General features: G+C 56.5%; 2 protein-coding genes across 2 annotated transcripts; one reads left to right on the forward strand and one right to left on the reverse strand.

Moving 5' to 3' along the window:
• The first annotated feature begins 14,365 nt into the window (after positions 1 to 14,365).
• Positions 14,366 to 15,911, forward strand: LOC100840637 (homeobox-leucine zipper protein HOX20). Its single transcript, XM_003572260.4, has 2 exons — positions 14,366 to 14,879; positions 14,978 to 15,911. Exons 1-2 carry the CDS (start codon positions 14,816 to 14,818, stop codon positions 15,712 to 15,714), a joined length of 801 nt encoding a protein of 266 aa, XP_003572308.1. The 5' UTR covers positions 14,366 to 14,815; the 3' UTR covers positions 15,715 to 15,911.
• A 1,646-nt stretch (positions 15,912 to 17,557) lies between these two features.
• Positions 17,558 to 20,039, reverse strand: LOC100846324 (U-box domain-containing protein 15). The gene is made up of 4 exons (XM_003574612.4): positions 19,575 to 20,039; positions 19,378 to 19,494; positions 18,865 to 19,302; positions 17,558 to 18,781 (listed from the first exon to the last, which is right to left on the reverse strand). The coding sequence occupies exons 1-4, from the start codon at positions 19,902 to 19,904 to the stop codon at positions 17,735 to 17,737; spliced, it is 1,932 nt and encodes a 643-aa protein (XP_003574660.1). The 5' UTR covers positions 19,905 to 20,039; the 3' UTR covers positions 17,558 to 17,734.
• Positions 20,040 to 20,471: the final 432 nt, after the last annotated feature.

A 20,471-nucleotide genomic window follows, 5' to 3' on the forward strand; every position in this document is an offset into this window, starting at 1 on the left:
GACAAATGGCGAACATGGAGCCAGAGCATCTCGGCCCTGCCGCGCTGGCTTGCATGCAGGATGGGTAGCCCTGCAACTAGGGTCCTACGTGCCTAAAATTTACACTGGGCCAGTCACTGTAGTCTGACTAGACGGGGAATCTCCTTTCTGTCGGAGCATTTAATACTTGAGTGTGCTTCACTCTTTGTCCGGACGAACCCTACGCACAGGGAGCCCGCCGAGCGGCCACGTGGCGTTGCTGACCTGCCCACTCGGTTCCGCTCCTGTAACGGGCGCCTGCACCCGGTAACGCCCTTCCCGGCAAGTAACCGGCGGGATTTCTCTTGCTGCCCTCCAGGGCAACCCCCGCAGCCCGGCTAGCCCTGCCGTGCTGGTGACTTGTCGGGCAGCTCGCGGGGTGCTGCCCGGGGTGTGATCCTCCCAGGGAGCAAGCGAGGTGGCCCACGTGTCATGCAGCGGTGGTACCCCGGGTGCCACTGGTGCGACAGTAGCCCCCGGGCGAGGGCCGGCAACGCCTGTTCCCGGGTGGACTTTTCCCTGATCGGTTGCCGTGCTACGCCCTTAACCGACGCGTGGGTCCCGAGCCATCTCGGGTCCTCGTCTATGCGCTGCTTCAAGTACTCTGCCGTTACGGGCAGAGTAGTGGGCGTGAGATTTCCGCGCCAACCCCCCCCCCTCTTAAACACGGGTGGTTAAGGCCACGCCCTGCGCTATCCTCTTGAAGTGTAGTTATCCCCAGCGCACCCGTAGGGTGCGGATGCGACCGTTGCTTAGCGCCAGGGTGTTATAAGACCCCACCGCTGCGCTGAGGAGCAAACACTTAGCCCCCCAGCCTTTCTTCTCCATCCTCACGCTCCCTTGCGCTCCTGAATCCTGCTAGCTTCCGCCCGCGTTCCCCATGGCGCCCACCGCTCCCAAGAAAGGGAAAGGCTCCAAGAAGCCCGCGACCAGCAAGAGCGAGACGGCTCCCAAGAAGCCCACCTCAGAGAAGGACCAGAAGAGGCGGGCGCTGAGGGCCACGCACGCCTTCTTCCAGCCCCGCTACAACGGCAAGGGGCTGGACAAGGTCCGGCACGCCGTCGCCTTGCGGTTCAATGAGTACGGGGAGACTCTCATCTTCCCCGCCGGCGCCGAGCACCAGGAGAATGTCTTCCGGGTGTTCGCGCGCTTCAACCTCGCTGGGTTGGTGCCTCCATACTCCTTGTTCCTCCACGCGCTCATGGAGGCGTATCAGCTTCGGGTGGCGCAACTCCACCCCACCTCCCTCTTCCTCCTCGCCATCTTCTAGTTCCTCTGCGAGAGGTTCGTCGGAGTGATGCCATCCGTGGCATTATTCCGGCACTACTCTACCCGCGCGTCGAGCAGGCGGGGGCGATGTCGTCGGGATGGTCTTCCGCGCCCACGACCGGATGAAATCGGAGTTCATCGTCCGGTCAGAGAAGAAGATTGAGAAGGAGTGGCGCGGGGACTGGTGCTGGATTCGTGTGGAGGAAACCGAGGAGTTCATCTACACGCCCACCGAGCTGCCGGTGCCCAACGACACCTGGCGGAACCGCTACAGCAGCGGCCACCTCTGTAGTGTCTGCTAGCGCCGTGGCGGCTCCCGCGGCAACCGGGGGCGCGGCAACCCCGCGGGCGCCCACGGCCCCGCCCAAGCGGGGACTTTTCCAGGGCTTCGAGTTCAAGCTCAACCCACCGAAGGACGGCACCCCGACGGGAGCCGGCAAGAGGGGGAGAGCCGACTCGCCACCCGCTGCACCGAGCAAGAAGCCGCGCACCCGGGCCCGCGCTAGCGTCGCCCCGGGCGGCGCGGAGGCCGGTGGCGCCGCCAGTGCGCCTGCCGCCGACCCAATGCCGGTGGAGGAGGAGCCGGCAACAGGTACTGACCACTCCCCTGGTTCCATTGTTTACGCTTCTCCTGCCTGTTGATCCGCAACCGTTCCGCTTTCTTGATTCGCAGGCGAAGTCCAGCCCGCGGCGGGTGCCCCGGCCACAGAGGCTGGGACGGAGGAGGAGGAGGCTCCTCCCGCAAGCTCGGCAGCCCCGCAAGGTACTCGTTTAGAGCTTCCTTGCATTCATCACCGGGTAACTTAGTTTATTTTTAGATTCTAATTCTTTTATTTGTTGCAGACCCGACTATGCCCACGACGGGAGCGGGCGATGCGGTGGTCGATCTCGGCTCCAACGTTGAAGACGTGGGGACGAGAGAGGAGCCGGAAGAGGCTCCTGCGCCGAGTTCCCCCGCGCCGGACACAACAGTGGCAGCGCCCACCGTCGCTACCGAGGCGGAGCTCGGCGGCGCATCTCGGGCCGTGCAGGCCGATGACACGGATCCCGCGGTCTCCCAACAGGAGGCGCCTCCTGCCAACGGCGCGGCAACTCCACTAGTCCCGCAACCCGTGGGCGCGGGTGTGGAGGAGGCTGCGGCAGGGGAGCAACAGGGGGCTCCGTCGTAAGTGGACGACGCCCCTCCCGGGCAAACAGTGGCGGCGGGGGCCTCGTCGTCGTCCGCTGCTACCTCCGGCGCAGACTTCGGCATCCTTGCCGGGCCGACTTTGGACCCAATCACCTGGGACCAAAGAATCTACGACTAGGGGCACCAGTTCCTTGATGCCATCAAGAAGCAGCAACTGGCGTTCGTCACCCCCTTCAACCAGGTGAGGGAGCACCACGAGCTCGCGAAGGGCAGCTCGGGAAGGTGCGGCAGGCCGTCGGGAGGGAGTGGCAAGAGCTCTCCCGATTGCGGGAGGAGACGTGCCTGGCCCGGCAGGCCAAGGATGAAGCCGCAGCGCCGGTCGTCCCCGAAGCGGAGCTCCACCGACAACTGGAGGCCCAGCGCGTCGAGCCCCAACAAGCCCTAGACTCGCTGGCCGCGGCGCAGGAGAAGGCCAAGAAGAAGCACGAGGAGGTGCTCGCTACGGCCCAAGCTCGCCTCAACGAGAAGAACGAGCTGGTCTATAGCTACCTCTCCCAGCTCCAGGGGCTGCGCACCAAGCTAGAGGAGCAGACCAAGGCTGCGGAGGACGCGACAGCGGTGTCAGCACGGCGGGAGAAGGAGCTCAACTCCGCCAAGGAGAAGAGCGCCCAACTCAAGTCCGAATTGGCCACTGTCCGAGAGGAGCTCGTCAAAGTGGGCGAGGACAACGTGGCCATGGCCACGGAGATCTCGTGGCGAGCAGAACTCCTCCAGCAAGCCAAGAAAGCGGTGGTGCTGGCGCGTGGCAACCACGACAAGTTGGCGGAGCAGCGGCGGAGGGAGACCGAGAAGCTCCGCGAGATCGCCCAGGCCGCGCACGACCTGCTGCCGAGGTACGACATGTAGGCCGCGAAGGTGGACGGCACGGACGTCACCTTGATCCCCTTCTTCTCTGACATGGTGGGGAAGTTCGGGGAGCTCGACGTGTGGATCTCCAAGTTCTGCGACGGGGAGATAGACTCGTGCGCCAGGGAGATCGCTGAGACGATCCTCCCCCGGGTGCACCTCCACCACCCGGACTTCTCCTTCGAGACGCTGCTGGACTCCTGGTCAAACAGCGAGGACGGCCCTACTCAATGCAAGGCGGTGAGCAGGTTCGTCGAGGAGCTGGTGGACCGGATGCAGAGGAAGCCGGAGCCGGAGCCAGAGGCTGAGCCTCCAGCCGAAGACCCCGGCAACTAGTCGCTGCCGCCCCCTATTGGTCCTTGTCTTATCTTTGTGTCTTTGTTTTTGATTCCCGCAAGTACTGCGCTTGGCACCGTTCGAACAAGTAACATTTTATTAGCTCATGTAACCGTTCACTGCTTCTATGAATTTTGCTTTCTGGCTCTACTTGGTACTTGCTTCTTGTTCCCGGGATTGACTCGCGGGGTGGATCTACTGGCCTTCGTGTGCTATGCCTTGTGTTGCCGGGGACTCGCGCACGACACACTTAACCAGACCAAGGACCCGGGACGGACCCGCAGTGCCGACCTGGGGTCAAGTAGCGGCGGCGAGCCACTCCGCTTGCGGGGTAGCTACCCCCAAGCATGCGCTCAGGGGACGGACCCGCGAGCCGCACGAGGAGCGCACTCCCCCCGCAATTGTCCTTCTAACACCCTAGCCGCATGGAGGACTCGAGCCACACCAGCGAGCCAATGTTAAGCGTCAGAAAGTTAGGCGATCAGGACCATGCACTTAGATGTCTGTTCTCGCACTTGGAACGCTTGCTGGAGGGATGCGGCAGGAACGCTGTGGCGGGGCTGCCGTCGGCGCCAAGCATTGATGGCGGCTCCACCACAGTGTCTCCGTGGCAGCCCTCGCCTCGGAACCTCCTGTGGGAGGGGTGCGGCAAGGGCACGGCGGCAGTGCACCCATCAGCGTTGAGCGCTGATGGCATGCACCACCGCCGTGCCTCCGCGGCCTCCTTCGCCTTCGCAGCTATCCTTTTGGCTTCGCTCTGAGTTGCTCCATGGCCACCACGCCCTTCTATAGGCACGGCGAAGAACCTTGCCACCACGCGCGTCGAGTCACCGCGGCACATGTGGTGCCACACCCCTTGAAGTGCGGCAAAGGCCTCGCCACCATGCGCACCAAGTCGTCACGGCACACACGGTGGCTCCCTCCTGCAGCAGGAGCCTCGAAGTGCGGTGAGGACCTTGAAGTGCGGTCGCCACGCACTACTGGGCACCGCTGAATGACACAGCCCATGAGCGCTCCACGAGCATCCCAGTGCGCGCAATTCCGTCCTTGTCTTGCATGTCAGATTCTTACCAAGCCCAAGATGCTGCAAATTTTTTTCGAAATGCACGAAAAAGGACGCAACACAGATAGAGCACAGGTAACCCTCCTGCCTCCCAGCCCCCGGGCACAGAAGGGTCGATGCCAAACTTGGGTGTGAGCACTCTTCCATTCCAGGACGCAGCTTCTGCGTGATGCACGTTGCGGGGAGCCCGGCAACCGCATAGGCCCGTGTCGGAGCGATCCGGCAACGGATTTTTGTTTTCGAGGCTCCTGCAGCCTCCTGCTCACAACCAAGGATGGAACGAGACTTCTGTGCACCTAAAGTAGGCGACAGAAGAAAAAACATGCAAATAATCGAGACAACTTGAAACTCAGAGGAAAGCACTTATCTTTATTCATAGAAACTAGTGGTTTACAATCAGGGATTGCCCGGCTACACTAGTTCGAGAGGCATGCTGCCGGAGCATCACCTGTGGGTCGGGCTCCGCCGCTTCACGGGTAGAACTTACACAAGTGCTCGAGGTTCCAGCTATTTTGCACTGGCAAGCCTTCTTCGGTTTCCAGCCGGACAGCCCCCGGCCTGGTTACCTGCACTACCCGGAAGGGCCCCTCCCATTTCGGAGCCAGCTTGTTCCGGCCTTTGTTCCTTGTATCCAACGCAGGACAAGGTCTCCGATCTCGAGCTCCCGGGGACGGACCTGCCTGTCATGGTAACGGCGGAGTCCCTGCTGGTAGCATGCAGCCCGCACAGCAGCCCGGCATCAAAGTTCTTCGATGAAGTTTAGATCGTCAACCCTCTGCTCGTGTTGGCTATGGTTGCCGTACGCGCGTACTCGAGGAGATCCATGCTTGAGCTCGAAGGGCAGCATCGCTTCTGTCCCATAGACAAGGGCGAAAGGAATTTCACCTGTTGCCCTGCTAGGTGTGGTCCTGATTGACCACAGCACGGGCTGGAGTTCTTCAACCCAGTGCTTCCCGTGGCCTTTGAGCTTGTCAAAGGTTCTCGTCTTGATCCCCCGCAGCACCTCTGTGTTGGCTCGCTCCGCCTGTCCGTTGCTCCTCGGGTGAGCAACAGAAGCGAAGTGGATCTTGGTGCCCATGTCCTCGCAGTAGGCTTGGAACACGACGCTCGTAAATTGTGTGCCATTGTCGGTGATGATGCCGTTAGGCACACCAAACCGGCACACAATGCCCTTGAAGAATTTGATGGCTGCCTGAGCGGTCACCTTCCACACTGGCTCCACTTCCACCCACTTGGAGAACTTGTCGATGGCCATGAGCAAGTACTCGTAGCCACCAACCGCTCTCGGCAACTTGCCGACGATGTCCAGCCCCCAGACCATGAACGGCCAAGAGGATGGAATGACTTGCAGAGCCTGCGCCGGCTGGTTGCTCTTCTTCGCGTGGAACTGGCACGCCTCACACGTCTTGACCAGTTGCTCGACATCGACTAGCGCCGTAGGCCAGTAGAAGCCATGTCGGAAAGCCTTGCCGGCCAGAGCCCGGGAGGCCACATGGTGGGAACATGTGCCTCGGTGTATCTCTTCCATCGAAGGCGCCGTTTGCCTGTGCCAGAACACCCCCGCCGGAATCTTCCGGCGCTACGCTGCCAACTTGGACAGCTCGTCAGCCGCGAAGTTATCCTTGCGCTTGACATGCTCGAACCGCAGACCCTTGAACTTGCGTTCCAGCTTGCGGACCTCATCCACGTAAGTTGCCATCAGCGGGCAGTCATAGTCCTTGTTAACCTGGTTGATCACGAGTTGGGAATCCCCGCGAACAACCAGGCGCTTGATATCAAGGGCGATTGCCGCCCGCAACCCGACGAGCAACCCTTCGTACTCAGCCGTGTTGTTGGTGGAGTTGGGGAAGTCGAGCTGGATAGCGAACTTCAGCTGGTCTCCTGTGGATGACTCGATGACGACTCCGGCGCTAGCTCCCTGCAGGCTGAACGCGCCGTCGAAGTACAGGATCTAGTGGCCTTCGTCCAGCTTGCCAGGCAGGCTGGTCTCTGGCTCTTCTTCTTCTATGCCTGTCGAGGTCCACTCCGCAACGAAATCAGCCAGGGCCACACTCTTGATGCTCTTGGTGTTGGTGAAGTGCAGGTCGAACTCCAACAACTCCATCCTCCATTCGGCCACCCTTCCGGTGGCTTCATGGTTGGTGAGGGCCCACTCGAGGCAGAATCCCGACACCACCGTGACGCGGTGCGCCTGGAAGTAATGGCGCGGCTTGCGTGATGTGAGCAGAATCCCCAGCAAGAGCTTCTGCACTTGCGGGTACCGCGTGCGGGCGTCGCGTAACACCATGCTGACGAAGTACACAGGGTGTTGCACGAGCCGCTTGCGCGGTGTTGACGCCGCCGGTTCAACGGCGGTCCCCGGGTCTGAGGCGATTGCGAGGGCTAGCTCAGCCCCCTGCCCCGCAACCTTAGCCCCCGAGGGGTCTTCTTCCCTCTCGGCAACTACGACCGAGCTGACCACTTGGTCAGTCGCCGCTAGGTAGAGTAGCAGCGGCTCGCCCGGCTTCGGGGCGATGAGGATTGGCGGCGACTTCAGGTACTGCTTGAGATCCTGGAACGCCGCCTCAGCCTCGGGGGTCGAGTCAATTGGCCCTTCTTCTTCATTACCGTGAAGAAAGGCAGAGCGCGTTCGCCCAACCTCGAGATGAAGCGCCCCAGCGCGGCTACGCAACCGTTGAGGCGCTGCACGTCCTTCATCCTGCGGGGAGCCTACATTTTCTCGATAACTTCTATCTTCTTTGGGTTGGCTTGAATCCCCCTGTGTGAAACCAAGAAGCCCAGAAGCTGCCCCGAGTCTACACCAAAGGTGCATTTCTCAGGGTTCAACTTGATCTTGATTCTGCGGAGGTTATCAAACGTTTCCCGCAGGTCATTAATCAGCGAGTTCCCGCGCTTTGACTTGATGACGATATCATCCATGTAGGCCTCAATGTTTCGGCCTAGCTGAGATCCCAAACACTCGCGTAATGCACGCTGGAATGTTGAGCCCGCGTTCTTCAACCCGAAAGGCATGCACGTGTAGCAGTAATAGCCAACCGGGGTGATGAACGCCGTATTTTCTTCGTCGTCGACTGCCATCTTAATTTGATGGTAGCCGGAAAAAGTATCCAAGAAACACAGCAAATCACAACCGGCAGTGGAATCTACTATTTGGTCAATGCGAGGTACATGGAAAGGATCTTTAGGACACGCACGGTTAAGATCAGTAAAATCTACACACATGTGAAGTTTATCCTCCCCCTTGGGTACTACTACAGGGTTAGCTAACCAAGTCGGGTACAATACTTTCCTGATAGCCCCCGCAGCTTTAAGCTTGCCCACTTCTTGCTTGATGAAATCTTTGCGCTCCTGTGCTTGCCAGCGGATCTTCTGCTTGACGTGGCGGGCGTCTGGACGCACCACGAGTCGATGCTCGATCACCTCCCTAGGGACTCCGGGGAGGTCCAACGGATCCCAAGCGAACACGTCGGCGTTCTCCCGGAGGAAAGTGATGAGGGCACTTTCCTATTCGGCATTGAGGTTCGCACCGACGGTGACGGTGCGCTCCTCGTTGCCGGCTTGGAGGGGCGGCTTCTTCACCTTGGCGGCCTCCTCCTTGAACTTCTGGCCCTTGCCAAGGCGTGAGCTCGAGCCTGCGCCTCCCCCGGCAAGCTCCTGCGGGGTAGCGCGGGCCTTCTTCGCTACGGGGCCGTCGCCCGGCAGCGAGCCTTCACTTTCGGCCACGCCTTCGTCACCGGAGTCGGCTGCGGCGGCGGCCTTGATGACCTCGCCACAAAACCAGGCTGCGTCCTTGAGATCGCACCTGATGGAGAGGACTCCATACGTGGAAGGCATCTTCATCACGCCGTAGGCGCAATGAGTCACTGCCATGAACTTGATCAGCGCCGGCCGACCAAGGATCCCGTTGTAGGGCAATGCGTGGTCCCCTGGCCAAACAAAGAAACTCCTTCGGTTGCAGTTTCTTGTGCGTAAGCAACTTTAAGAATGGTGCACATCTCGTCCGCGAAGTCCTGGATCCTGGTTGCCAGCGTATCTTCTTGCAGTTTGGGGTCGTCGCTTGATTTGTGCGAGTTTGTTGGGTTCCTTCCGACTGAGCTGGCGGGGGATTGTTGTGGACGAACATTCGTAAATACCGGCTGTTGTATTTTTACCCTGCAGCGTCTGTCGGGCGAAAGCAGACGGAGTTAGTCATCAACGATCAGGCACGTTAGCTTCCAATGACAGTTTGTACTTGCCTTTTGACGTGTAATTGTTGGAGTCACGCGAGTTGGTACTGTTCTCGAGGAAATCGCATTGGGCTGATCTTTTCCGTGTCAACGGGCTGTGGCCTGTTGAGCTCTCTCTTCATAATTTTTCATCGCCGTTAAGCAGCTTTGCATAACTGTGGAAGGGTTTGGGCAGTTTTAATGGACGTACCGTCGCAGTCAAGCGGGCTTGAAGGGCGTACGGGCAGCTTTGAATCATTTGGAGTGCGGTAAGAGCTCGGTGTTGTTGAGGGGTGGAAATGGAAAAACATTAGTAGTCGCTCTTTGTTTCATGTAAAAAAGCGATGCCGTTTCATTCATATACCTTCTATGTTGGATGTGTTGTGCGGAGGGTGGTTTGGTGCGTAACCCGAGACCAGTACATAAGCCATGATCTTGTCGGCGAATGAATACATTTCCTCCTGACACTTGTTCTTGAACTCGTTGACGAAAAGGATCAACCTAGCGTTATGCTCCTTGAGTAGTATGGTGGTCCGTGCTCCAGCCTGCGGAGAAGACATGTGTTGCGGATGGTTTCTTGATGGCGGAAATCATTTTGTGCGTTATCGCGGCTTACTTGATTAGGAAATTTTGTGCGTAGGTGGTTGGAGAAATCATTAGGTCCAGCCCCGGACGCCATGGTGGGCAGTGGGCCCCTCGTGTGTCCCATCCGATCCGGCGGTAATTGCTGCAGAGGCTGTGCCTCGATGGGATCTTGAACGGATCGAGCTTGCTTGGGCAGGTCTTCCTTGGGTACTGCGCTCGTCCGAATCGGATCCCTGCAGCCGGTGCTCGACCCAATGCTCTGTTCCGGTCATGTGGACCCCCCACCCCCCAAAGAAGAAACGGTCAGTTCTTGTGATACGTGTGGGAATTTTGATGGATATGTTTAAGATGGTGCGCAAACAAAACTAAAAAACGACAAACCTGCGTGTGGTGGGATGTTGGTGGGAAGAATGTCGAACCCTGGTTTTCAGTAACAAGGTAGTCAACCATGCATTTGGTTAACTCGTAGTCGAACGAGCGGATCCTAGGGTAAGTTCCTTTCGGAGGACTTAGCTTTCCAAGATCGATCTGATCCAGGTAGAAAACCTGCTCAGGTGAAAATGAAATTGTCAGGACATAATACCCGCACACTGTGAGAACGAACAAATGAAATTATCGTGCAAAATAAGGATGAACCTGTAGAAGAAGGTGACACCCGCCGAGGTTGACGTTGTTGTATCCATTAGACATGTCTGACTTCATCTTCCGTGTTGCGACAACGATGTGTTTGAGCACATACTCAGACCAATTATAATTTGTGATGCATGAAGGGTCATTTAGAGCGCCAAGGAAATCTAAGCTCACGTAATCGTTCTTCGAGGAGGTGCGAGCAAATGACCAACCACGTACACAACGAATGCTATCTTGAAGCAGCTTTGGTCGATTCGTGGAGAGTTCGGGGTCAATATCTTCAACAGATGCAGCTCTGCGGCCTTTAGGCTATGGATCCCCTTGTGGCCCGATTTGTCGCACGTAATCGCATAGTACTTTAGTTCTTCCGAGTACACCGGTGCGTCGGGGGGGACGGATTCTGGCCCTTGTGTAAGTGCGAAAACATGCCGCACGCTGGACTCAGTGATCTTGGAGGCAAAGGACTCCCCCAAATCAATTTTCATAGTTTCGGGGTCTAGGTTGTCCATTAGCCATGCGCTAAGCCGTAGGTTCATATGAGGGATCATGTGCACGAAGGTGGTTCCGAGGAAGCCGATTTCTTGTACGAGCTGCCTTTTGAAGCTGTCAAATTGGCCTACGACCGCACACAACTTCTGGGTGGAAATGCGTGAGGTGAATGACGGTTGGCCGATGCTAATAGTTTGTATTGATGAATCTATGGCTTCGCTTTGGAACCCTCCGTTCGATTGGGCGGTGCTCGGTGTTGTATTGTTGATCATATTTTTGTCCGGAGGAAAGGTTGCGATGGGTTGTTCCATCGTTGGATTATGTGGACTCCGATCAGCTTGTGGTCAAGACGTGGAGTTTTGAATCGTTAGGTATAAAACATCATCAGGGAGAAGAGAAATCACAGGGATGGTAGCATTCCCGTGAACTATAAGAGAGTGCGCATATGAAATCGCGAGTGTGTACTAAGTGATGTGGGAAGCCTGAGAAGAGAATGTAAAAACCTCTCGCCCTGCGAAGCTTGAGACGCCGTCTTAGGTTCGGGATGTCCAGCGATGTGGGAAGGAGACGTCAAATTTGTGTGTTCATTGTGAGTGTGTTAACTAGGAAATCGGCAGCACATCGTGTCGGACGAAAAATATAGATGCTCCAGGTGGTAGGTGGGCAGCATTAATGTAGTATGCGGAGGTTGGTGTGGGGGAGGAGGTGGTTAGCACGGCATTTATTGCAGCCCCTGGCTGCGTATGATGGCATGGTCGTGTATACCATCTAGTGCGATGATGCTCGATGCCTGCATTGGTCTATGTGTTAATTAATGGAACTTTGCTATAACTATTTTGTCGATATAATTGAGAATGGAGGACATAGCTTAAACATAACGTGTTCCTGGGAATGAACATGTTGATACAACTTTATTACAAATAGAACTGCTAAATAAGGAATATAGTACATAAGGGGGGTCACTGCTTGGCGGCCATGATTGCGATGGAAACAACCAAGTTGAGGACGGTGAGAATTAGAGTGGCGAGCATCATGTATGACTGCTGCGGGATGCCGGCTCTCACACCATGCGGCCGGTCGTTTGCCGGCGTGTTAGCGGGTGGCGACGAGCGATGCTGCGCTTGATCTAATCCGGTGATGGACATCTTGTTGAGTACGGACCTGTACTGATCTTGCCACTTGTAGTAGACGCAGTTACCATCGGCCTGCCATTGCGAGTGCAAGAAAAATGAAGGGGTTTCGCTGATATGTGCGAAATGTGTTACTATAGAAGAGCTATGGAAGAAACGAATCGCGTAAATACCTCCTCCACTGGGCATTTGTAGAAACGGTGCCCCCTAAGCGGTCCTTTGGACTTCTTGATATACGTCTCGAGCAGAGCCTGGCCACACCTCGGGCAGTTGATTAAGGGCAAGATGGAGGTATCAGGCGTTTGGTTGGTGTTGAGGGAGGAGGTAGACATGGCTTCTGCTCCTTAGGAATAGGATTGTGGCTGCCGTCCTCTGTTGTGTGCTTGGAGTGGGTGTATATAAAGAACCGAACGAGGAGAAAGGTACGACAATTAAGTGGGTGAACGGCCGACACACCTGTTGCCTTAAAATTTGGCCTAACGGTGGGGACACACATATATGTTAATTGCTCATGTGGCGCGGATGCCAGAGAGGCTGATTTTATTTTTCTGCACACAAGTACAACAAGCTTGGTTGTAGTGATAATAAAAAAAGCCCGATTTTACAATTTAAGTTCCATAGCTAATCCTCGTCGCTAGAAGAGAGTACAATCAGAATTTGGTCCGTCGGTGGACGTGCGCGTGCTGTATCCCGCGGCGTTGGGTTGTCGCATTCGTGGTGAGACCCAGGGGTGCTGAGTGTTGCAGCGAGGTCGTCCTCGATCCTGACTGCGCGAAGCCGGTTGCGCGCGTCCGCTGCCCGATGCTCGGCTTCCTGTGTGACTTTCTGGGCGTCGTCTAGCGCGATGTTTGCAAGTTCCACCTTCCTCCTAGCTTCCTCCTCTACCATACGAGCATTGACAGCTTCCATCTCGGCTGCGAGGGAGTGGTTCGTTGCCTGTTCGAGGCGTTGGGCATACGTGGTGCCCATCTTGAGTAACAGAAAACGAAAATGGTTAATGAGATGACGACAGTAGTTCGAGGAATACGAATGTACCGGTGTACCTTTAGCTGCATGGGGGCGACGAAGCCCGTGTGGAAGTCGGAGGACAAGCCTTGGAGCTCGTTCTCTGTGAAGTAGCCGTCGTCGTCCGAAGGTTCGTCCTCTTCTAGCCAGAGGACGGGATCGGAAGAGAACGATGAAGATGCTTGTGTAGAGTTAGCGGCAGCGGTCGGGCCAGATGATGGTGCGGAGGCAGATGTACCGCCGGTGGAGTATGTGCCAGAGCAGTTGAGCCACCAGGGCATCTTTTTCCATGACTTCCGCTTCTTGGGTGGCATTGGAAGGAGGGCGTTGAGCGGCGCGTGCGTGTGTGTGTGATAGTTGCTACGAGGAAGGTTAATATATTGGCAGCGATGGAGGGTGGTAGGTTATTTCAAAGTTGTTGGAGTTGAATTGAATTCGTGCTGAAAGCGTTCTGACAAACAGGTTTGTACTTGTGAGAGGGCAATAAATTCGGTCCCCCGGAATGTACTTTCGGGCAGCACATCAAAATCCAGGGCGCGGACACATCTGGGTGAATTGATGGCCAGGTTGAGCTATTTATGTCCCTGGGTCCGCCCCCATGGTTAATGCAGGCTATCTCAATAAATTCATGTTGCTTTGTTGGACAGAGAATGGTCGGATGGCCCATGAGATCTCTGTTAATGAACGTCGCGGACAGGGTGAAGCCGCACATCTGGCGCATGTGCTGCTTTGTTGGGCAGGCTACGTTCGGATGGCCCATGAGATATTTACGCTAAAATGTACCAGATCAATTCCGCAACAAATGGCCCATGAGATCTTTACGTGAAAATGTCCCATGGCCCATGAGATCTTTGCGCTAACAATATTCGCATGTTTTGTTGGCCCAAATAACGCAACACCGTGTGCCATGGGACATGGGATGGCCCAAGAGCCCTGTTATTAACATGTGCTACGATCGCACGTTTGTTGGGCCAGGAAAACGCAAAACCCCATGTCCCATGCTGTCGCGGGCTTCGTCAACGGTCGAACGGCCCATGAAAAACGCCATCTCATGAACCAGATCATAGCACATGTGTCAGGCAAGAGGCCTACCTCGATCGACCCTTCGTGGGCCAAGTGACCGTTGCTGGCCCCATTAATACCGATGGGGTGTTAGCCCCCCCTCGTGTGCAGCGACAAACTGGGCCATATTACCGTTCAATACGGCGTGAATACGGGCTGGACCGGATCAAATACATTCGTGTGGGGTCTCGGAACTCGGATCTTCACGCGTTGGGAGCGATGGTGATTCCGCGTCGCCAGGAGCTCGAGACCTAATCGGCATTTTCGTCCTAGATAGAGGCGCGTCACCTTTTGGGCCTTCCCCACGTCTAAAAGCCCGCTACCTTTGCCACGTCATAGGCCCTGGGCCACGCCGCACCAAGCCAAGCCAGCCGCTGGCCCACCAGCCGAATGCTTAGCTCTGCTGTCTGCTCCCGCGCCTCCAGCCAGCCACGCACGCACTCCCGGTTGGCCCGTCACTCTGTTCAAGGCCAGCAGCAGCCACTGGCCGAGGCGTGACAGACTCGTAACGGTGGCCCCCGTCCACCTCGAAACTCAACCATGGTCGCATAGTAACCCCACACCCACCCCAATGTAACCCACCCCCAAAACCCAAAGTTTCGAAGAGCAGACCGGAAATAGAAAGGGGAAGAACCAACGGAGAAGCCCCCCTCTCGTCCACTCTCCCCCACGGCCGCCATGGAGAATCTCTCGAGCACGAGCACGAGCAGCTCCCCACTGAGCTACTAGGAGAAGTTGTTCGGGGTCGGAGCCAAGGAAGAAAACAAACCCAACCATGGTGGTAGCCCCGGATCAGCAGAGAGACGCCAAGAGCCATCACCGGAGGCACACCCAGCTCTCCCCATTCCCCTTCCCCCGGCCACCTCTCCCCTGATCAATCAAACCCCTTGCCTCTTCTTCCCCAAATTAGCTTGGCTCGCCATCGGATTCAGACGTCACTTCTCTTTCCTTGGACGACGAATTTCGCGGAAAATCCCATCGGTTCGGCATGAGGCGACGGGTCGCGAACGGCGCCGGCGGCGGGCCCCCTGTTTTCCCGATGGTTCCCTCTGGTACGTGTGCTATCTGTTCCCCCTCTTCACGATTTCTTTGCCGATTTTTACAGTGATCTAATTAATCAAGGTTTTGCCTGACGTTCTGTATGTTTAAGATGATGGATTTGGCGTGGGGATGGAGGATGATGATGCGGACGAGGACATGGCGATGTGCGGCGGCGGCGGCGGCGGCGCAGGGGAGAAGAAGCGGCGGCTGAGCGTGGAGCAGGTGCGCGCGCTGGAGGTGAGCTTCGAGAAGGAGAACAAGCTGGAGCCGGAGCGGAAGGCGCGGCTGGCGCGCGACCTCGGCCTGCAGCCGCGCCAGGTCGCCATCTGGTTCCAGAACCGCCGCGCCCGCTGGAAGACCAAGCAGCTGGAGCGCGACTACGCCGCGCTCCGCCAGTCCTTCGACGCCCTGCGCGCCGACCACGACGCGCTCCGCCGCGACAAGGACGCCCTCCTCGCCGAGGTCAAGGCGCTCAAGGCCAAGCTCGAGGACGGGCCGGCGGCGGCGGCCGCGAGCTTCTCGTCGGTCAAGGAGGAGCCCACGGCGGCCGCGGCGGCGCAGGGGTCGTCCGAGAGCGACTCCAGCGAGGTGCTGAACAACGCGGCGGTGCTGGCGCCCGAAGACAAGACCACGCCGACGCCGATGCACACGGCGGCGAAGGCGAAGGCGGTGGTGCCGCTGGAGATGGGGCTCTACGCCGTCCACGGGCAGCAGCTGTTGCTGAAGGTGGAGGACGACGAGGCCGCATTCCTCGGAGACGACGACGCGGCGTGCGGGGGATTCTTCGCCGACGAGCAGTTGCCGTCGCTGCCGTGGTGGACCGAGCCCACGGACCCATGGGCCTAGCTTAGCTATCAGCCGCACATCGTGACATGGAAGAACTGGTGGTGGAGGATGTCGAATAAATAATTCCTAGGGGGTTTTGTGGCAATGTACCTAGTCTTTCTTTGCTAGTATATATTCCACCGTACCCATAAAAAAACTGTACTACTAGCAGAAGACTATGCAAAAGCTAGAAATCTTATTTTGGCTTTTCCTCTGAACTCGAACGAGAAATGCTACTGCCTAATTGGCGATTGGTGCGAAGACGGAGGGGAATAGTGCAAAACTAACACGGAAAATAAGGAGGGAAATTCTGCAAAAGTAGCACGGAAAAGAAGAGACAGAGGGAAAACGACAGTGGGCAGGAGTAGTGTGGAGGAAGCAAGCGAGCGAGGTGGCGCGAGCTGGAGGAACAGTGTCGCTGTCGGTGGGTCCGGAGCCACGTGAAAAGCTGACTTGTAAAACTGACAGCGATTCCCGGTGTCCACAAAGCAGCTCCTCCCGTTGCGTGGCCGAGAACATATCTGCAATAAACTCTCCCCAAGCGGAAACCGGAAACAATTCTTCAAGGAGAAGGGTGCGAGCACAAGATGACAAGATCACAAAGGATGACGAGGAGAAGAAGAAAGGCCATGCCTTTCCAGAAACAGTTCTGTTCTGTTTAAAATCTTTTGTTGTGGAGTCGCTGAAGAAAGGTTTGGATTTTCTTGATGGAATTTTGACGTTGCCCAGCCATGGCCACGTAGTTCCTAAAGGCATCCGACTAATGTAAAACGTGATGAGAGTGCGAACATATGCCTCTTCCCTGGGATAAAACATTTTATTGCTACCCATTTTAATGGACATAGGGATATGAATGCACAGTGTTGTAAAACCGAGAGTATATTTTGTTTGCTTTGATCCTTCGAAAACAAGAGTAATTTGCTTTGCACGCCTTTGGACAAACACACGGACGTGCGAAGTATTTCTAGGGGCTCAACATGTGCAATGAGGTTTCTGATTTAGAATATGTGCATTTGTATTTGTACAGTCTGGGAAGTTCTTTCGCTTGCGGCAAAGCAGGAGCAGATATTGCTGCATTTGGCATCTCTTTTGTCGCCGATATCCGAAAGGAAAGATCTGGAATAGACCAATCACCAATTGTGACATGTCTCCCAGTGTTTTTCTGCCGTTTTATTTTTTCTGCTCGGTTGCTGTCACGACGAGATTTCGCTAGCCTTTGTTGCCGTTGGAAAGCGGCGGGGAGAAGGACAAGCAGAGAGGTTGTCCGGTGACGCAGCAGAGGAGCGTTGCCGTTGCCGTTGCGGCTGCTGCTCAGCACGAAACGGAAGGCACCAACAACTGAACAGGGTAATTCGTCGATTCCCTAGCTATCTCTAGAGAATCCAGTCCAGAGATAGGACATTGGCTCGTAGAGGCGATTATGTTTTTTTTTCTCGCACAGAACAGCAACCAGTGAAGCTTTCCGGAAGAAAATGTTTTGCTAATCTGATGATAAGCTTTTCTTTGTTCACATTTTGCCAAAACTGTATTATAGGAGAAAGAAAACATTTTGCCAAAACTTGTGCTCGTGAGTTTATAACCAAGCAGCATGTGACCTCACCAAATGCAGCTCGTTTCTTTGCTCAAAGCCTAGATGCATTGGGGCGTCGTATCTGGGCCGGAAGAAATAGGTGGGCAGGAGGAAATATGGTGGGCCTAGGAGGAGAGGAAGGTCGTGGCCCCGAATGGGTGGAGCTGGAGTGGCCCAGGAGAAGCTGCCATCGCGTCCACCAATTATTTTATTTTATTTTTCTCAAAAAAGAATTTTTTTCGGTTGTCAAAGAAAAGAAATCTCGTTTGATGGGAGCACGAATGTTAGTACCAGTTTGTAAAAATCTGTTTCTAAAGGTCAAATTAACGTGACAGCTTGGCATTTTTGACAGAAATACATCACATGTGCATCCAGCAAGAATAACATGACATACAACATTTCTATCCCCAAAGAAGAAAGAGATCGAGATGAATTACAATTACAAATAGGTTCTCCCCCATCCCACCGCATTCAGTAGCACTTCTTGGCGAGCTGAATGAGGGAGTTGGCCTTCCTCTGCGCTCTACTGGTGCCGGTCCTGGCGATGATGGAGAGGTGCTCATGGAGGCCGAACCTGAGCGCGTGCACCAGCAGCGGCTGCTTCTTGGAGCCGAGCTCCAGCAGCACGGACAGCGCGCACTCCTTGTTCTTGGGCGTGCCTTCCTTGATGAGCTGCACGAGCTTCTCCACGAAAGCCGTGGTGCCGACCTCGCCGAGGCACCCGGGGTGCGACGACAGCAGGAGGAAGATGGAGAGCGCCTCGTCGACCATCGCGAGCTGGCTGCCGTCGTCGATGATCTTGGTCAATGCCGGCACGATCCCAGCCTGGACGGCCCTGAGCTTGTTCTGCTGGTTGAGGACGAGGTTGAAGATGGCCGTGGCGGCGTCCTTCTTGCCCCTGACGGTGCCGTTGGCCAGGAGCTCCACGAGCGGCGCGATGCCGCCCAGGGTCCCGATGGCGGCCTTGTTCTCGTCCAGCATCGACAGGCTGAAGAGCGTGGCGGCCGAGTTCTCCTGCCCCTCGGGGCTGCCGTTGCGGAGGATCTCCACGATCAGCGGGATGGCGCCGCCCTTGGTGATGAGCAGCTTGTTGCCCTTGTCGATGGAGAGGTTGAGCAGCGAGGTCACGGTGTTCTCCTGGACTTTCTTGTCCGGGTACGCCAGGAGGCCGATCAGGGCAGGGATGCCGCTGTTGTGGGCGATGAGGGTCCGGTTCTCGGGGCTCTCCTTGGAGAGCACCCGGATCTTCTTGGCCGCCTTCCGCTGCACGTCCGGGTGGATCGAGGACAGGGCTTCTACTAGCGACGGGATGTCCTCCTTGGGCCGGTTGTCGTCAATGGGCTCAGGCTCCGGCTCCCGGTTCTGGAGCTCCACCTTGTGCTTCTCGCACCATTGGAGGATGAGGTTCTTGAGCGCGTAGTTGGGCGCCAGCGACAGGTGCGCCAATGGCTGCCGCGTCTTCGGGCACGTCCTCTCCCCGCTGTCCAGCCACCTCTGGATGCTCCTCCTCTCGTACGACTGTTTAATCATCCGTTTCAATCCAACAAATCGATCAAAATCAAGATCGTCATGATTGGGGAATGCTAACAAGATCAAGATACCTGGCCGCTGGCGACGATGACGGGGTCGGTCATGATCTCGAGGGTGATGGGGCAGAGGAAGTCGTCGGGGATCATGAGGGAAGGGCACTTGTCGAGGGACTTGGCGGTGACGGCGACCTCGCCGCCGAGGACGTTCTTCTCGTCGACGCCGGCGACGGCCTTGAACTTGCTGAGCAGCTCGACGATCTGCTTGGTGCTGTCGGGGTGCTGGCCGTTGCGCTCGTTGATGAGCTTCTTGATGGCCACGGTCTCGGCGCGCAGGTCGGGGAGCGTCTGCAGCTCCAGCTTGCTGGCCAGCCGGTCCAGAATGGCCCCGTCCGAGCCGCGCTCGTCGTCCTCCTTCTTCTGCAGGATCACCATCAGGTCCATGGCCAGCTCGATGTCCTGCGTGTCCCTCCGCTTCTTGCACCGCGTCAGCTGCGCGTTCATCAGCTCCACCTTGAACAATCAACAAACAAATGTCAGAATTCGACACGCCAAGCCCGGAATGGCAATGGCGGTTAATGAATTTACTTGCTCCATGACTTCATCGGAGACGCCGAGCTCGGCGTAGGGCATGCCGTCGAGCGCGGAGTTCATCTTCTCGTACACGGTGCGGAACCGGCCCAGCACGGCCTCGCTCTCCAGCGCCTGCAATCCCATAGATCGGGCTTCCATTACTTGACTGCAATCACGCATAAAATGGCAAGAACAGAGATCATGGAACGAACGAGGAAGATCTTGCTGCCGTCGTGGCAGGAGCGGAGGAGGCGGCGGGCGGCGGCGAAGGCGCGGCCGAGGAGGGCGAGGCGGGCGTAGGCGTTGTCGGTGAGGCGGGGGGAGGAGTCCCGGAGCTCCTCGAGGAGCGGGAGGACGAGCTGGAGCCAGCGGAGGAGGCTGTGGCACTCCTTGCGCTGGGTGCGCCGGAAGTCGGCGTAGGCGCGGGCCGAGTTCACGGTGGTCAGCAGCTCCTCCACCAGGTCCTCGTCGTCCAGCTCCCGGCCGCCCCCCGAGGGCTCCGGGATGTCCGACGACGACGGAGGCAGCGCCGGCTGGGGCATGCGGCATCAATCAATTACGCGGCCGGCGGCGATCTCTGATGGACGTGAGAGACGGAGAAGGGAAGGGACGAGCGAGGAAGACAGAGCCAGAAATAACGACGGGGGGTTCCTGGGAAGGGGAGGCGCTCTTCTTCTCTGGTCCATGCTGCGAGACCTTAAAAATGGAGAATGCTATATACAGAGCATGCGGTTTGCCTCGGAAGATCTATTTATTATCTGAATCAGCTTGAATCTGATCCATCGAGGTGAACAAAAGAACAAAAATGGGCAGTAGAGCTTCAAAGTCTCTTCGAAAAAGAAGAAAAGAAAAAAAGAAAGTAGAGCTTCAAAGTCCACACTTAACCATCTCTTCTTCGTGAACCAGCGTCTGCAATCTATGCATCGTAAGATATGTAAGTGTGAGTTAGGGTTGATTTTACGTGGTTTTGTAAAACCAAGGAGATTGAATAGCCGGTTTAAAATTTACGAGGCAATCTATGCATCGTAAGTGTTTACGAACTTTATACTCCCTTCATCGTAAAATAACTGACGTGCATTTGTATAGATTTTTAATTTTTTTACTATATA

This window comes from Brachypodium distachyon, chromosome 3, assembly GCF_000005505.3.
Source record: "Brachypodium distachyon strain Bd21 chromosome 3, Brachypodium_distachyon_v3.0, whole genome shotgun sequence".
In the NCBI taxonomy this organism is placed as follows: Eukaryota; Viridiplantae; Streptophyta; class Magnoliopsida; order Poales; family Poaceae; genus Brachypodium; species Brachypodium distachyon.

What these genes read in the sequence shown, in the direction of transcription:
- LOC100840637 (XM_003572260.4), top strand. Translation starts at nt 14,816, where the DNA reads ATGAGGCGACGGGTCGCGAACGGCGCCGGCGGCGGGCCCCCTGTTTTC. An exon ending in TTTCCCGATGGTTCCCTCTG is followed by an intron (nt 14,880 to 14,977) that starts GTACGTGTGCTA and finishes TGTATGTTTAAG; the next exon opens with ATGATGGATTTGGCGTGGGG.
- LOC100846324 (XM_003574612.4), bottom strand. Translation starts at nt 19,904, where the DNA reads ATGCCCCAGCCGGCGCTGCCTCCGTCGTCGTCGGACATCCCGGAGCCC. An exon ending in ACGGCAGCAAGATCTTCCTC is followed by an intron (nt 19,495 to 19,574) that starts GTTCGTTCCATG and finishes ATGGGATTGCAG; the next exon opens with GCGCTGGAGAGCGAGGCCGT. An exon ending in TCATCGTCGCCAGCGGCCAG is followed by an intron (nt 18,782 to 18,864) that starts GTATCTTGATCT and finishes ATGATTAAACAG; the next exon opens with TCGTACGAGAGGAGGAGCAT.